At 37.4% G+C, this 18,432-nt stretch overlaps 1 protein-coding gene across 5 annotated transcripts in view; it reads right to left on the reverse strand.

Annotated features, from left to right (window-relative positions):
* Nucleotides 1-18,432, reverse strand: part of CEP70 (centrosomal protein 70) — an 82,086-nt gene that overhangs the window by 1,183 nt on the left and 62,471 nt on the right. The window contains exons 14-20 of one of the 5 annotated variants that reach the window (XR_013333316.1): nucleotides 17,977-18,147; nucleotides 14,727-14,873; nucleotides 14,392-14,560; nucleotides 14,116-14,230; nucleotides 13,528-13,564; nucleotides 12,069-12,148; nucleotides 9,041-9,117 (exon numbers count right to left, since the gene is read on the reverse strand). Coding sequence is in view for 3 of the 5 variants with exons in the window: in XM_077756675.1 (XP_077612801.1) it covers nucleotides 9,056-9,117; nucleotides 12,069-12,148; nucleotides 14,116-14,230; nucleotides 14,392-14,560; nucleotides 14,727-14,873; nucleotides 17,977-18,147 (744 nt within the window). In the remaining 2 variants the exon portion in view is untranslated. Of the gene's footprint in view, nucleotides 1-9,040; nucleotides 9,118-12,068; nucleotides 12,149-13,527; nucleotides 13,565-14,115; nucleotides 14,231-14,329; nucleotides 14,561-14,726; nucleotides 14,874-17,976; nucleotides 18,148-18,432 lie in introns of those variants that run through there. The other 4 variants (XR_013333317.1, XM_077756675.1, XM_077756676.1 and 1 more) reach the window with 4 other exon arrangements.

Raw genomic sequence — 18,432 nt, forward strand, 5'->3', positions numbered from 1 at the left:
ATTTGACAAATCCACAGAGAAATTTCACTATCTCCCATAAACTAACAAATCAAGCAGACAAAAAAAAAAAAAAGATAGAAATGAAGTAGTAAATAGTATAACAGCCAGGGTTCACTCAGTTTTCCTCCTTCGCTGATACGGATACAGGAGCAGGAGGGCTGAAGTCACGTGACTTTGTACACAGGTCGGACCTCAGTGGCTAGCACACTCGGGTTTACTCTCAAGCATTAAGAAGTTCCTTTGTCCCTCAAACACAGCAGTGTTGAGGCCAGAGGACTTGGAATTCCAAGAGTCTGGGCTGCAGAGTGACAGAGACATCTCCAGGGGCCCATGGGGACAACCTGGTGGGCCATAGGTGCGTGATTGCAAACTGGGAGAGATAAAACGGGAGGTGTAGGCACGGAGGGGAGGGATCCTTTTCTGCAGAGAGGCAAAAGAAAGAAAAAGAGAGGCTGTGGAAGTGTAGGACTGTATTTGAGTAGGAGAAAAACCACAGACCGGGGATTGGAAAAAAACAGAGAAAGATCCAATTTCTAACTGCGGGGCTTTCTCTGACTGGGGCCAGCTGCCCTGTTTGTGCAGCTGGGGAGGAGGGGAGCCAGCCCCAGGCTCAGCAACCAGCTCAGAGGCACAGTCCGCAGTGGGAGAAAGCAATCCCCTCCCTGGAGTGTTGTGGGAAGAAGGTATATAGCCATTCCAAGGACAAAGATCCCTGCCTGCGCCCGCCAGACAGAGACCCTTTATTGGCAGGGTGGAGTGGCACTTCCCTGGTACTGGGTAAAGCCGGAGCAGGATCCTTTAAGACATCAAGTATGAATCCCATACGAGCACCAGGGAGGCAGGGGAGACTGTGGAGCATAAAAAAACAAAAAATGGCCTGAACAGAGTGGTTTAGGAAGCCAGTCCGTGTAGGAAAGACTGGGGTGTCACTATTTTTCTTCCCATCACCAACAAGGTGGGCTTCAGGGAATGGACAAGGGGCCACAGTGGAGGTGCACCCCTCCGCACCTGATAACTGCGTAGATGGCCCCCCCTCCAGGCCAGCACAGCTACCGGTTCAAGGCCCTAGTGGTTTTGGATTTTCTGATTTACTTGTTGGACAATTCTTATATATATTTAAAATTTATATAATATACTATATATTTATATATTTTTTTGCTTCCTTTTCTCTTTCTTATTTTTTCCCTTCTCTAAATCTGGTTATTCTGGTTTGATATTGATTTTTTAAGCAGACATATTTATTCTCTTTACACCTGTTCTATATTTTTTTCTTTATTTTCCTCTCTCTCTCTGGAATAAGCCATACAGTTTCTCTGCCTGGTCAATTTTCTTTTTTCTCTTCCTCACCCCTGTCATTTGTCTCCTTGTATGGGATAAGGCCTCTTCCATCACCACTGCCATTCCCCCCCTTTAAAAATTTTTTTTTTCCTACAGTTACTTCAATGAACAAATCAAATCACACCTGGGGGAGAGTCCAAAACATTACTACGAGTAGGGAGAAAAAGCAACCAGAGTCACAACAACAGAGAACACATAACACTCCAAAAAACACGTCCTGAAGGGTCAGGTTCTGGACAGTGTGTATGGCTCCTCTTTAATATAGTAGTGCCTGCAGGTGCATGACACATAACAAGCTTTTAAAACACATAAAGGACAGAAAACTAGCCAAAATTATGAAATGGAACAATTCTCCTCAAAACAAATTCCAGGAAGAAATGATAGCTAAAGAATTGCTCAAAACAGATATAAACAATATAGCTGATCGAGAATTTAGAATAGTAGTCATAAGATTAATCGCTGGGCTCGAAAAAGGCATAAAAGACAGCAGAGAATCTATTGCTGCAGAGATCAAGGAACTAAAAAACAGTCATGAAGAATTAAGAAATGCTAAAAAGAGGTGCAAAATAAACTAGATATGGTGACAGCAAGGACTGAAGAGGCATAGGGGAGAATAAGGGAAACAGAAGGTAAAATTATGGAAAAAGATGAAGCTGAGAAGAGAGATAAAAAAAATTCTAGACCATGAGGGGAGAATTAGAGAATTAAGTGATTCAATGAAATAGAATAATATCCATATCATAGGAGTTCCAGAAGAAGAAGAGAGAGAGGGGCAGAAGGTTTACTTGAACAAATCATAGCTGAGAACTTCCCCAATCTGGGGAAGGAAGCAGACACTCAAATCCAGGAGGCACAGAGCACTCCCTTCAGATGTAACAGGAATTGATCTTCTACACAACATATTGTAGTGAAACTGTCAAAATACAAAGATAAACAGAGAATTCTGAAAGCAGCTAGGGACAAATGGGCCTTAAACTACAAGGGTGAACACATAAGGGTAGTAGCAGACCTGTCCACTAAACTTGGCAGGCCAGAGAGGAGAGGCAGGAAATGTTCAACGTTCTGAATAGGAAAAATATGCAGCCAAGAATCCTTTATCCAGCAAGCTTGTCATTCAGAATAGAGGGAGAGATGAAGGTTTTCCCAGACAACAAAAACTGAAGGGCTTCATGACCACTAAACCACCCCTACAAGAGATCCTAAGGGGGACTCTGTGAATGGAATGTTGCAAAGACTATACAGGACCAGAGACATCACCACAGCACGAAACCTACAGATAACACAATGACACTAAATCCATAGCTTTCAATAATAACGCTGAATGTAAATGGACTAAATGCTCCAATCAAAAGACACAGGGTATCAGAATGGATAAAAAGCTAAGATCTATCTATATGTTGACTACAAGAGACCCATTTCAAACCTGAGGACACCTTCAGATTGAAAGTGAGGAGATGGAGAACCATCTATCATGCTACTGGAAGTCAAAAGAAAGCTGGAGTACTCATACTTTTATCAAACTAGATTTAAACTAAAGGCTGTAACAAGTGATGAAGAAGGGCATTACATCATAATTATGACGTCTATCAAGAAGAGCTAAGAATTATAAATGTTTATACACCCAGTTTGGAAGCACAAAAATATATAAATCAATCACAAACATAAACAATCTTATTTATAAGAATATGGTAATTGTAGGTGACTTTAAAACTCCACTAACAGCAAAGGACAGATTGTCCAGGCAGAAAATCAATAAAGAAACAATGGCCACGAATGTTACACTGGACCAGAAGGACTTGACAGATATATTCAGAACTTTTCACCCAAAAGCAGCAGAATACACATTCTTTTTGAGTGCACATGGAACATTCTTCAAGACAAATCACATACTGGGTCACAAAGCAGCCCTCAATAATATAAAAGAACTGAGATCATACTGTCAGATCACAATGCTATGAAACTTAAAATCAACCACAGGAAAAAGTTTGGAAAACTTCCAAATGCATGGAGGTTAAAGAACATCCTACTAAAGAATGAATGGGTCAACCAGGCAATTAAAGGAGAAATTTAAAAAATATATGGAAGCAAATGAAAATAAAAACATGACAGTCCAATCCCTTTGGGATAGATCAAATGCAGTCCTAAGAGGAAAATATATTGCAATCCAGGCCTATCTCAAGAAACAAGAAAAATCACAAATACAAAATCCAACAGCACACCTAAAGGAAGCAGAACAGCAAAAAAAAAACCCCAAGGCCAGCAGAAGAAGATAAATAATAAAGATTAGAGGAGAAATAAACAATATAGAATCGGAAAAAAAAAACAAAACAGTGGAAGAGATCAATGAAACTAAGAGCTGGGTTTTTTTAAAAAAAAATAAACAAAATTGATAAACTCCTAGCCAGACCTTTCAAAGAGAGAGAGGACCCAAACAGACAAAATCACAAATGAAATTGGACACATCACAACCAACCCCTCAGAAATACAAACAATTATCAGAGAATACTACGAAAACTTATATGCTAACAAAATGGACAACCTGGAAGAAATGGACAAATTCCTAGACACCTACACACTACCAAAACTCAAGTATGAATAAATAAAAACTTTGAACAGACCTATAACTAGCAAAGAACTTGAATCAGTTATCAAAAATCTCCCAACAAATGAGTCCTGGACCAGATGGCTTCCCAGAGGAATTCTACCAGACATTTAAAGCTGAGTTAATTCCTGTTCTTCTCAAACTGTTCCAAAAAAGAGAAATGCCAGGAAAGTTTCTGGACTCATTCTATGAAGCCAGCATTATCTGCTTCCCAAACCAGACAGAGACCTCACAAAAAAGGAGAATTACAGGCCAGTATCCCTGATGAATCTGGATGCAAAAATTCTCAACAAGATACTAGCAAATCAAATTCAACAGCATATAAAAAGAATTATTCACCATGATCAAGTGGGATCCATTCCTGGGCTGCAGGGCTGCTTCAGTATTCACAAATCAATCAATGTGATACATCCCATTAATAAAAGAAAGAATAAGAACCACATGATCCTGTCAATAGATGCAGAAAAAGCATCTGACAAAATACAGCATCCTTTCTTAATAAAAACCCTCAAGAAAGTCGAGATAGAAGAAACATACTTAAACATCATAAAAGCCATTTATGAAAAGCCCACAGCTAATATCATCCTCAGTGAGGAAACACTGAAAGTTTCCCCCCTGAGATCAGGAACACAATGGGGATGTCCACTCTTACCACTGTTGTTTAACATGGTGTTGGAAGTCCTAGCCTCAGCAATCAGACAACAAAATGAAATAAAAGGCATCAAAATTGGCAAAGAAGTCAAACTTTCACTTTTTGCAGATGACATGATACTCTCTGCATATAAAACCCAAAAGATTCCACCAGAGCCTGCTAGAACTGATACATGAATTCAGCAAAGTCACATGGTACAAAATCAATGAATAGAAATTGGTTGCTTTTATACACACAAATAATGAAACAACAGAAAGAGAAATTAAGAAATTGATCCCATTTACAATTGCACCGAGAATCATAAAATACCTAGGAATAAACCTAACCAAAGATGTAAAAGATCTGTATGCTGAAAACTATGGAAAACTTATGAAAGAAATTAAAGAAGACACAAAGAAATGGAAAAACACTCCATGCTCATGGGTTGGAAGAACAAATATTGTTAAAAGTCAATACTACCCAAAGCAATCTACACATTCAATGTAATCCCAATCAAAACTGCACCACATTCTTTTCAGAGATAGAGCAAACAATCCTAAAATTTGTATGGAACCACAAAAGACCTCAAATAGCCAAAGTAATGTTGAAAAAGAAAACCAAAGTGGGAGGCATAACAACCCAGGACTTTAGCCTCTACTACAAAGCTATAGTCATCAAGACAGTATGGTATTGGCATAAAAACAGACACATAGATCAAGGACATTGAATAGAGAATCCAGAATTGGACCCACCAATGTACAGCCAATTAATCTTTGACAAAGCAGGAAAGAGCATCCAGTGGAAAAAAGACAGTCTCTTTAGCAAATGGTGCTGGGAGAACTGAACAGCAACATGCAGAAGAATGAAACTAGAGCACTTTCTTACACCAGACACAAAAATAAACTCAAAATGAATGAAGGACCTGAATTTGAGACAGGAAACCATCAAAACCCTAGAGGAGAAAGCAGACAACAGCCTCTTTGACCTCAGCCTCAATTTCTTCCTCGACACATCTCCAAAGGCAAAAGAATTAAAAGCAAAAATGAACTACTGGGATCTCATCAAGATAAAAACCTTCTGCACTGCAAAGGAAAACAATCAACAAAACTAAAAGGTAACAGATGGAATGGGAAAAGATATTTGCAAATGATGTATTGGATAAAGGGTTAGTATCCAAAATCTATAAAGAACTTACCAAACTCAACACCCCAAAAAACAAATAATCCAGTAAAGAAATGGGCAGAAGACATGAATAGACACTTATCCAAAGAAGACATCCAGATGGCCAACAGACACATGAAAAGATGCTCAATATCACTCATCATCAGGGAAATACAAATCAAAAACACACTGAGATACTACCTCACACCACTCAGAGTGGCTAAAATTAAAAACTCAGGAAACAACTGGCGAGGATGTGGAGAAATGAGAACGCTCTTGCACTGTTGGTGCGAATGCAAACTGATCCAGGTACTCTGGAAAATAGTGTGGATGTTCCTCAAAAAATTAAAAATAGAACTACCCTACACCCCAGCAACAGCACTACTAGGAATTTATCCAAAGGACACAGGGGTGCTGACTCATAGGGGCACACGTACCCCAATGTTCATAGCAGCACTTTCAACAATAGCCAGATTATGGAAAGAGCCTAAACATCCATCAACTGATGAATGGATAAAGAAGATGTGGTTTATATACACAATGGAATACTACTTGACAATGAGAAAGAATGAAATCCTGCCATTTGCAGCAGTGTGGATGTAACTGGAGGGTATTATGCTAAGTGAAAATAAGTCAGTCAGAGAAAGACAGATATCCTATGTTTTCACTCATGTGGAAGTTGAAAAACTTAACAGAAGACCATGGAGGAAGGGAAGGGGAACAAATAGTTACAGAGAGGGAGGAAGGCAAACCATAAAAGACTTTTAAATACAGAAAACAAACTAAGTGTGGATGGGAGTGGGGAGTGGAAAATGAGAGATGGGCAATGAGGAGGGCACTTGTTATGATGAGCACTGGGTGTTGTATGTAAGCGATGAATCATGGGAATCTACCCTCAAAACCAAGAGCACCCTGTATACACTCTACGTTAGCCAACTTGATAACAAATGATATGTAAAAAAGAGTATAATAGCCATATATATCAAATGGAGATGAGGTGTTTTGTTTTTGTTTTTTTTTTAAAGCAACATGTGGTGGGGCACCTGGGTGGCTCAGTCGGTTAAGCGTCCGACTTCAGCTCAGGTCATGATCTCATGGTTTGTGGGTTTGAGTCCCATGTCAGGCTCTGTGCTGACAGCTAGCTCAGAGCCTGGAGCCTGTTTTGGATTTTTTGTCTCCCTCTCTCTCTGACCCTCCCCTGCTCAAGTGGTCTCTCTCAGAAATAAATTTTAAAAACATTAAAAAAAAATAAAGCAACATGTGGAATATGTATAAATTTCATCACATAGAAAGTTACAAAGAAACTCTCAACAGTTTCCAAAGACCTGATACCAAACAAAAACAAACCAACAAAAAAATGTTCTGACTACAGTGCAATAAAATTAGAAAAAAATAATTATAAACTTCCACTTTTAATCAGGATGGAGTAACAGAAATCAAATTTACCCTTCTACCTGTACTAGAACCAGAACCAAAACAAAACAAAGAACAAAATATGTGAAACAATTTTCAAGACACTGGATATCAGGTATGTCCACACGACGATACACCTGAACATGAATGTTTACAGCAGTTTTATCTGTAGTAGTCAAAAACTGGAAATAACTAAAATTTCCATCACTAGGTGAATGGATAAACAAATTGGGGTATATTTGTACAATGGAATACTACACAGCAATAAAAAGGAATGAACTGTTAATAAATGCAACATGCAAAAATCTCAAAATAATTATGCTGAAAGAGGCCAGACCTAAAAAGAGAACAACTTTTTAAAATCAATTGTATGATTCCATTTCCATGAAATCCCATAAAATGCAAACGAGTCTATAATGACAGAGAACAGATCTTGTTCTCTGGGGGTAGGAAGGGGCTGGGTAGGATTACCAAGAGCAAAGACAGAACTTTTGGAGAGAGAGATTGGTCTGTTTATTATTTTGATGGTGGTGATGGTTTCACAGGTATATGTGGATCAGAACTTATCAAATTATATACTTTAAAAAAGAGCTATACCCTAATTACAGTGCTTTACTTATATTTTAAATAATTAAAACTGGATAAAAGTAGATCTAACAGAGGGGACCTCAAGTTCTTACTAACGGCAGTGTCTCATTCAGTGACCCTCCAAAAAACTCTTGAGGCCTGAGGAAGAGTGTGAAAACCTGTTTTAAACTAAGAGTTAACCAGAGGCTCTTAAACTAGCTAACGCAATTTAAATTAACATAATTTTTAAATTACATTTTTTTCCTTTCAAATACTGTTAGATTTCCAAACTGCCTCATAGCAATTTCTTGGAGTAATCTAATCAACTCAGAGTATTTACATAATTGAATATCCAATTACTTCTTCTACCCGACTCTCAAAGACACAGGTTCTTTCACAAATTGTGGGCTAGTGTTTAGAAATGTAACTGCAGCCTAACAAAACAAAGAATTTTATATCTAGAAAGAAGCTAGGCCTGCTACTTATAAAAGACTGGCAAGGGATTGGGGGGGAGGGGCGGTAACAAACTCAAACTGAATATTGAGAACAGAGAATAAGTAGAAGGCAGCAATAAAAGCATTCTTATGTAAAAGAAAATGCAGCAAGGCTCAGCCTTATAAGAGAATATGACTCATTATATGTGAGTAATACAAATAAGTCACTGAAGACATTTATAATTGGAAATTCTTCAAAAGAACTTTATTTCAGATTTCATGTCCTTATAAAAAATACATTACATCAAGATTGCAAAAAAGACACCTTTTTCAATGAGAGACTACTATCTACTCATCTATATTACCTCATAATTCATTTCCTATCTAACCCAATGATAAGACATTTTTTCCTTTTTCCTTTTCTCCCTCTAGCTTTGAAAGGGCAAGTGGAATGAGGGATACCTCAGTAGAATGTGTGATTTCCTTGCCAGGAAAACAATAGGTTCCTATTGGCGGAATTCAAGATAGCCATTGGCAATCCTTATTCCCAGAATCAAAGAGGTCACTAAATCCTCAAATTAAATGCAACCTTTCTATTGTTTGCAACCTGTCTCCCTGAGTTTCTCTTTTACTCACATACTATATTTTAAAACAATCTTATAAGCACTTAAGAATTGCTTAAGAAATGATTAAACGACTTACAGTTAACTTACCACTTTATCTTAGCAACTATTTTCTCTATAAGAATCTCAAAGTTAATAAAAATATAGATGGGAAGGACCCAATACTAAGAAGGGGATGAATTCTGGGAGTACATTTATAACCCTTGTCTCAAGGCAAGATCAATCCAACAAAATGCTCAGAATGTTAAGAATGCAATTTACACAGTAAAAATAATTTGATTTGTTTTCAGTATGAAAGTATTTTTAATTTCTTTACTGCAGGTACAATGGCATCCAAGTCATCAATTTCTGTAACAGAAAAACAAGAATAAGAGCAGCTTTATCTAGTGATAGGCTCAGATGAAATGAGAATCTCTCTGCAAAGGAAAACCTCAAGCACAAAGGCAACACTAGCACTTTCATGCACCTGAAGTTTTTATCCAGTAGTGGTGATAAGAGTATCCCTGATTGAGACACAGATGCTTCACATAGTTTGTAAGCTTTACATAGTTTGTAAAAGCTACCATATACCTACAAGTATCCTTTGACTCTGAGGATAATCTCATTAGCAGCGTGCTGTTATTAAGAGATCCTACTGGCCACGTTTGTGATACATTACTGTCTCCTCAAATCTATATAATTACATGGGTGAGCCTACACGGTGAAAGAGAGTAGAAGCTATCTCTCTTCCAGGTACCCATCTGAGGGCTTATGATTTCTTCTCACGGAACACAGTCCTCTCCTTAATTTTACTAGAAAAATTCTTCATTAGTAAGATCATTCTGAGGTCTACCTTTTAGGATCAAACAACATATCTACCTAATAAAAAGTGTGAGGCTTCTCCGAGTACAAATCTCGGATGGTATGTATTGTAGAGCTCAGCCTGGTCCGGCTTACCACATAAACTAGCTAAGGTTCTCCTCTGACAGATTCTTCGTGAATCTGGTTTCTCTAAGACTGTCTTCTTCCAGCCAGCCTGTTAGAATTTACTGTCTGAAAGCTCCTTGTCTCTCATTACCTAGACTCCAGCCCTAAAAGCCCCAGTGGCAGGTTCTCTAGATTCTGACCACTTTTTTTCTACATTATTCTGCTAGGCCGCTGTTTAGAAAGTCATTTTCTTTTATGTAAAAATGTTTCCTTCAATTCCACCTCTCTTCCTCCATGTTTAGCTGAATTGTGGTTGCTTTTCCTTTAGCCAAAACTTATAGCCCATGCAATTTAAGCTCCTGACTTCAGTCAGAATATTTGTCTAGATATACTTACAGAGCATTAAGATATAAAAAAATATATACATGTAAATTACAACAGAGAATTTGCAATACCTTATATCATGATAAGGTACAAGATCAAGTTATTTCCAGAACCCCATTCTGAAATCGCCCTTTTCACTACATGAGAAATCTGCCTTATAAATGAATCTCACAGTGGATTTCGGCTCAAATGAGAATTTTCTCAGCTAATCACACCACTTATGTAAGAAAACAAAGTCCTTCTCCATATCTGGTATTCACTACAACAGTCCATAGTTCTAGATGCTTAAAATGACATCTAGTAATAATAAAAATAGTTATGTTTGCCAGTTTTAATTTTCCCAATGTTAAGTGTAATATTTAACTATAGAATTTCAACTGTGACAAAAATACAGAGTTCATCTGCAGAGAGATGTGGCTTACTTAAGTAAATGATGTCATATGAACTATGCTGAGTATCATAGTATCTAAGAGGAAGTTTCCACAGAAGGATTCTGACATAAGTGTCACCTGTACACCTACTGAAATGTTTATTAATGACAAGAACCTCACTGTTTAACTGCTACCCCAAAGCAAGAAAAATATTATTGTATGAAACAAAGCTGTTTGGAATATGAGGCAACACATTTCTGCAATTTCATGTCTCATTTTAAGTTTAACTTTCAAACTACATTCTCCCTTGCTATGATCTTTTCAAACATGGGCATGCCTAAAGCACCTTCAGTCTCCATTGCTTCCACAGTCTACATAAAACTGGCCACAATATTTCCTTTATGTTTACTAGGCTAGATATTCCAGTCAGATGTTTCTTTCACTTATTCATCTTCTTACCAAATTTTAATTTGCTCATTCTCTTATCTTCTACTAAACCTCATTTCCTCTTCTAACCTAAGATTTTTTTTTTTAATGTAGGCTCTGTGCCCAATGTGGGGCTTGAACTCATGACCCTAAGATCAAGGGTTGCGTGCTCTACCAATTGAACCAGCCAGGTGCCCCCTCCTCTTCTAATTCAATTTTTTATGTCAAGGAGGCATTCTTTAAAAAAAAAAAAAAAAATTTCAAATGAGCTATACAGGAAAAAAATTAATCATTGAATAAATCACTTTAAACTTTAAAACTATTCTTAATAGTGAGATAAATTACTTTTATAGGCATATATAATCACACTTAAAATAAGAGACTGAGGGGCATGTAGATGGCTCAGTCAGTTAAGTGTCTGACTTTGTCTCAGGTTACGATCTCATAGTTCATGAGTTTGAGCCCCGTGTCAGGCTCTGTGCTGACAGTTCAGAGCCTGAAGCCTGCTTCTGATTCTGTGTCTCCTTCTCTCTCTGCCCCCCCCAACCCTCTCTCTCTCTCAGAAATGAATAAATGTTAAAACTTTTTTTTTTTTTATAAAATAAGAGACTTGGGTCTCTGTTTTGCCTAGAATTCCTGAACAAATTACATTTTTTCCCTTTAAAAGATAAACCTAATAATAAAACTCAGCCTGACCAACAATGCAAATATATATCTTTCCTACTACAGATTTATAAATTTGTCTTTCTTGGTATAGATATTTACTTTACATTACTTATCGCTGGAGGAAATCTAATTTGTATATTTAAAAAACACAGTAAGTTTTATCTTAAAAAAAAACAAAAAAGGAAGAGAAAAAAACCCATAAAACATCTATCTACCAAGATCATAAATTTTACCAAGGTTTCTCATTAGGCCAAGACAAAGTCAGGGTTAAACTGGGCCTACCCAGAGTAATGCCATTTCTCCTTTCAAGGTTTCAAAACAAAGGCAGCCCCTAGCTCCTTAAAGGATATGTATTTTCTCTGTTCTGTAGACCAATCCCAACCAACTCTAAGTTAGGAAATTCCAGAACTGTTAGTGCTTTTTAGGCACTTTCTACCAAAACACTTCTGGGTACAAGCACTAATACAGTGACTAAGGGACACTCTTCCCTCAAACCCAATGACATCTTAAGACTCGAAATTTAACTACCACCACCAAAGATCTTACCTAAGATTTCAAGTAGATCAGTAGTAAGTGCCTGAAATGCTGGGAAAAATTCCTCATGTTCTTCCAATTTGCTGATAATGCTTTTAAAAAAAAAAATGCACAGTTTACACTGAATTTCCAACTTAAGGTTTGCATTTGATTGAAAATAAAACATTTTCAAAATGTTAAGAAATTTCCTGCTAATTAAATATAAATGTAATAATCATTTACTGCAATCCTTGATTTTTTTTTTTAAATTTTTAATGTTTATTTTTGAGAAAGAGACAGAGCACAAATGGGGGAGGGGCAGAGACAGAGAAGGAGACACAGAATCTAAAGCAGGCTCTAGGCTCTGAGCTGTCAGCACAGAGCCCGACATGGGTCTCAAACTTGGGAACAGTGAGATTATGACCTGAGCTTAAAGTCGGATGCTTAACCAACTAAGCCACCCAGGGGCCTTGCAATCCTTGATTTTTGAGCTCTTTGTTCATCTAATACTGTTTTTCTAAAAAAAAAATCTATTATCAGTGTAAACATGTGTTCCAAAGTTAAATTTATGTAACACTCCTTATGTGAAAAGCTTTCCATTTAGCTTGAGGAGTTTTAAGAGACCTTTCTTCTTAACATTTTCTAAAAATTGGTTTTTATATCCAGTATTCTATTGAACATTAAGAATAAGTATCAGTAGTCAATATAAATATGGGAAGGGGAAAAAGACCAATAATGAGATCTATGTTCCTTTTAAAAGCACCAAGTATCAGGGGCACCTGAATGGCTCAATCACTGAAGTACCTGACTTCAGCTCAAGTCATGATTTCATGGTTTCTCAGTTCAAGTCCCACATTGGGTGAGCCTCATTTCTCTCTCCCCCATTCTTTGCCCCTTGCTCACTTGCACCCTCTCTGTAAAAAAAACAACAAAAAAACACTTGTTTTGGGGCACCTGGGTGACTCAGTCAGTTAAGCGGCCGACTCTTGATTTCAGCTCAAGTCATGATCTCACAGCCATGAGTTTAAGCCACGCATAGGGCTTTGCACTCACAGCATGGAGCCTGCTTCCAATCCTGTCTCCCTCTTTCTGCTCCTACCCTGCTCATGCTCTCCTCCCATCTCTTTCTTCCTCTCCCTCACTCTGTCTTAAAAATAATTTTTAATGTTTCTTTATTTTTGAGAGAGAGGGACAGAGACAGAGAGAGTAAGAGCCAGGGAGGGGCAGAAATAGACAGAGACAGAATCCAAAGCAGACCCCAGGCTCTAAGCTGTGAGCACAGAGCTCTACGTGGGGCTCGAAACCATGAACCATGAGATCATGACCTGAGCCGAAGTCGGATGCTTAACTGACTGAGCCACCCAGGTGCGTCTCTCTCTCTCTCTCTCTCTCTCAAAAATAAATAAAAGTTAAAAAAATTTTTTTAAAAAAAGCACCAAGCATCAGAAAACTCAGTGTCAGATTAAGTAAGGATTTTTCTTGGAAAACTTACATAATATATGGAATAGGTGGTATATGTATGTGTTCCTCTTCCCATATGTTATAGTCAGTATGAAATTGGCCGGGGGAGGTGGGGGAGGAAGAAGAGTTGCTTTAAGTATAGCTAGAATGTTTCCATATGTTTTAAAAAATCAGGTCTTATTTTAGAGATGACTAGCTTTAACAAAAACCTTAACATTTATCTTCTAATCAAATAATATACTATTAGTGATTATTAAGCAGTCTATGGTGGTATACTAAAAATAGGACTTGTCTGTACATTCTTACAACACTTACATCATGTTGCTAACAAGGTCTGAATTTCTCCATATATAATTTCCCCTAGGAACAAGCTTAGAGCAATAATGCTGGAGTCCTGACCCACCCTATGTAAACTTATAGGCCCTAAAATCTATTTTTACCTTGAAACTGTTTTGCATTCTCTCCATCTATAAGGTGTGAGATATTTTAGATTATCAAATTATTTAAAAGATGCTATCCCAAAGAGGAAAGGTAAATAACCTGTAAAGTTTTGAAAGTCTTTAATTTCATCACTCCAAGTATTCCAGGTAATATTTTGCAAACTTTAAAAAATAAATACCTTTGGAGATCTTCAGGTCCTAATACCTGCATAACCTGCTCAGTCACATCCTCATTAATCAGCCTACACAATTTTCCAACTGTGCTCACCAATACACACAACGACGTTGAACTGTCTGTAAGAAAAAGATAAAAGAATATTTTAAAAGAATTTTCAAAATCATTAAATCAAATACTTTATGCTTCCGTTATCCTCAGTTTTTTACTTAACCTACTTTTTGTTGATTTATCAGGAGTAATTCTTAAATGGGGGCCAGACAAGACAAAGAGTCATCACCTAATTCTAAGAGCTCTTGGAGGTTTCTCACAGCATTGTTCATTTCTCCAAGCCTCATATAAACTTCATTCATTCGAGGATAGACTCCATTTAAAGAAGGCACATCAAATAATTTTTGGAAGTGAGAAACAATAGCTTGCAAAGTTTTTAGGTTTGGTACATTGCTGTCCTGTCAAAAAGAGAAAGATAGTTCATGTCTTAAAATAATCCCAAGACCTTAATAGAAACTTTAAAAAGAGACAGAATTCTAGCAGAACAAATATCAATATCTTTATCACTATCAGTTTTTAAGATAAGATTAAAATGTGAAAATTTACGTAAGTATTAAGCATTACCTTTTCCTTATTTTCAACTTCTTCTAACATGGTATCTACTATAAACAACAGATCTTCAACTCTGATACCTTCATTTTCATCCTGCTTTTTTAAATTATGCCAAGGCACCAGTTCTGCAGATAGTATTTTCAAGGACTTATACAAATCCTTTATAACAAAAGAAACAACATGGTATTATTGGTTTTTTAAAAAATTTCCACAATAATGCTAAAACAGTAAAACCTTGGGTTGAGAGTAACTTGTTCTGCAAGTGTCCTACAAGATGAGCAAACATTTCTAATAAATTTTAACTTGATAAACTAGTGATGTCTCAGTATGAGTAGTACGTGACGCCAAATGTCACATGATCCCAAATGAACCAATGGTTCTTCTCTCTCTCTTGCTGAGAGACTGTGGGTGATCAGTCTCCTGTGCTCAGATGTTTGGTCTCAGGCCATGGTGTTTGGCAGAAATCAGAACTCTGGAAGATGCCCCCAGTGGGCACTGGTCTATTTTTTGTCACTTCAAAGCACCTATGGACAGTCCTTTGCTTTCCCATACAAGAGTAAGCTTAGGAATGCTTTGCTTCATTCTAGGTAACTGAATAGGTTCCTTGTTACAGCTGCACAAAATGTAAAAGATTCCACTGAGCCAACAGATAGCAGTGATTCCGTTAGTGGTAGTGGAAGTCATGCTCCACAACCCACCTCTCTCTTGTCTCTCTCACACCAGCTATAAAGGCTTTCAAAGGCAAGTGCAGGTTATTTTATTTTTCTTTATTATTTTATATTAGATTACAGTACTGTAATCATTTTTTAATGAATATTTTTGGGTTGTGGAACAAATCATATGAGTTTCCATGAAATTTGCTTTGATATACATATGTTTTGGATTATAAGCATATTTCTGGGATGAATTATGCTTGCAAACCAAGGTTTTCCAGTATAATTATCCAAGCAGGTTTAATATATATATAAACCATGGGGTGCCTGGGTGGGTCAATCAGTTAAGCATCCAACTCTTAATTTTGGCTCAGGTCATGATCTCACAGTTGATGGGATTGAGTCCTGTGTGTTGGGCTCTGCACTGACAGTGTGGAACCTACTTGGGATTGTCTCTCTCCCTCCCTCAATCGCACTCACACTCTCTCTCTCAAAAATAAACATTAAAAATACCATATGTTTGCACATATAGATGGATTAGGAGGAAGTTAACAGAGGATGAAGCGGGAGAAGGGGAAAAATAGTTGGGGAGAAGGAGGGAGGCAAACCATGAGAGACGACTGAATGCTGAGAACAAACTGAGGCTTGAGGGGGAGTGGGGGACAGGGGGTGATGGGCATGGAGGAGGGCACTTGTTGGGATGAGTACTGGGTGTTATATGTAAACCAACTTGACAATAAACTATTTAAGGAAAAAAAATAAACACTAAAAAAAATATATATCTATATCTATCTATATAAACAAACCATCATCAGTACCTTTTTTTTTTTTAATGTTTATTTATTTTTGATTTTTGAGAGAGAAAGAGAGACAGTGCAAGCAGGGGAGGTATAGAGAGGGAGACAGAAAATCCAAAGCAGGCTGCAGGCTCTGAGCTGTCAGCACAGAGCCTGATGCCAGGCTTAAACTCACGGACCACAAGATGCTTAACTGACTGAGCCACCCAGGCACCTCAATCATTACCTTTTAAAAATATTATTACCAGTTTAGAAAAAGTCTATTAAATTTGTTTTCTCCAGGTAAATATGGGGCTTACACAAAACACGATATATTGATGATCTCAAATCTATTTTTTTTAATTTATTTTGTGAGAGAGGGAGAGCACATGCAGGTGGGGTAGGGGCAGAGAGAGAGGGTGAGAGAGATTCCCAAGCAGGCTCCGCACTATCAGCACAGAGCCCAATGTGGGGCTCGAAGATCATAACCCCAGCCAAAATTAAGAGTCGGATGCTTAACCGACAGCCACCAAAACACTCCTTTCGTCAACTCTAGATGTTTAAAGTAATTATATATCATTTATTAGTACTATATGTTATTTAAGTACTTATTATTGAATTATTGATGGATAAAAAATAAACTTATCCTTTATATTTTGGCCTTGAATATTTTTATAACAGATTTATTGAAATGTAATTCACCTAACATAAAATTTACTGTCTCTAAGTGTACAATTCAGTAATCCTACTCAATTTACAGAGATGTGCAACTATCACCATTATCTAATTTCAGAATATTTTCATCACGCCAAAAAGAAATCTCATATCCATTCACAGCCACTCCCCATTCTTCCCTGTCCCCAGCCCCTGGGTCACTACTCATCTACCTTCTGGTTCTTTGGATTTGCCTATTCTGGGCATCTCACATAAAGTGGAATTATATAATAAGTGGCCTTTTGTGACTGGCTTTCCTTCACTTAGGATTATGTGTTCAAGATTCATCTATCATAGTATTTATCTCCAGGCAGGCTTTTAACTTGAAAAAAATTAAAAGATTCTAAATTAAATTAATTCTACTCTTCATGACAGCCTACTTAATTTTCTTGTCCTAGACAAATGTCTTGATCTATTTTAAATTGTGCACAAAGGATAAAACTACCAGAAGTTTAAAACTCTGACTGGTCAATTGATAAACATTTACTGAGCATCTACTACATGCATGGCACAGTGCTTGGCCCTTTAGAGCACTGCTGTCCTCTCCCCCTGCTTGCATTCTCTCTCTCTAAAATAAACAAAAAAAAGACAGGTGCCTAGGTGGCTCAGTCAGTTAAGCTCCACCTTCCGCTCAGGTCATGATCTCAGGAGTTCGAGTCCATACTGGGCTCTGTGCTGACAGAGCCTGAAGCCTGCTTCAGACTCTGTGTTTGTCTCTCTCAAAAATAAATAATAAAACATTACAATAAAAAAAAATAAAATAAAAAATAAAATAAATTTTAAAAAAAGAAAGTGAAGAAATTTTTATCTTCCATGGATAGACAGAATAAGTAAAAGTAGTACTGGCTGCTACTGGACTATTGACTGCTCTAGAGAATAGACAGATATGGACAGTTATGAGAGAAGGAAAATTATTTAAAATATGAAGAAAGAAAAAAATCTCCAATTAAAATGAATGAAGAATAAAAGACTACAGCTGAAGAGGAAGACGGGCCAGGAAAGTCTGTAACATGGAGATACCCAAGAGGGGAAGATGAGAGTACAGTCAGATCTATTTTGCATGTCTAGGTGCAAATCCAATCGATTTTCAAAGCATGTCAAGAATATGCAGCCCCTTACCTTTAGGGAAGTCAGCTGATCTGCCCACATTTCTATTACAGGAATAAGATGTTCAAATCCACAATCTTGAACGAAATCTTTATTAAAATGTTGGGCTCCTCCTTTGCTCTGTTTATAAATTATTACTGGAGCTCTTGGATTGTGAACAATTGAATTGATACTACTCAGCACCTTTAAAAAAAAAAAAGACAGTATTTTAGTTGAAATGTTTATCATAGTCCTGTCAAAGTGATTTAGGTTAAAGGAGTGCTTTCTATGTCCATGTATCATCATTTTCAGAAATAATTTTGAGCATTAAGAAATTCTGGGGCGCCTGGGTGGCTTAGTCGGTTAAGCGTCCGACTTTCGCTTAGGTCATGATCTCGCGGTTCGTGGGTTCGAGCCCCGCGTCGGGCTCTGTGCTGACTGCCAGCTCAGAGCCTGGAGCCTGTTTCAGTCTGTGACTCCCTCTCTCTC

Source organism: Crocuta crocuta, unplaced genomic scaffold (genome assembly GCF_008692635.1).
Source record: "Crocuta crocuta isolate KB4526 unplaced genomic scaffold, BGI_CrCroc_1.0 scaffold337, whole genome shotgun sequence".
In the NCBI taxonomy this organism is placed as follows: Eukaryota; Metazoa; Chordata; class Mammalia; order Carnivora; family Hyaenidae; genus Crocuta; species Crocuta crocuta.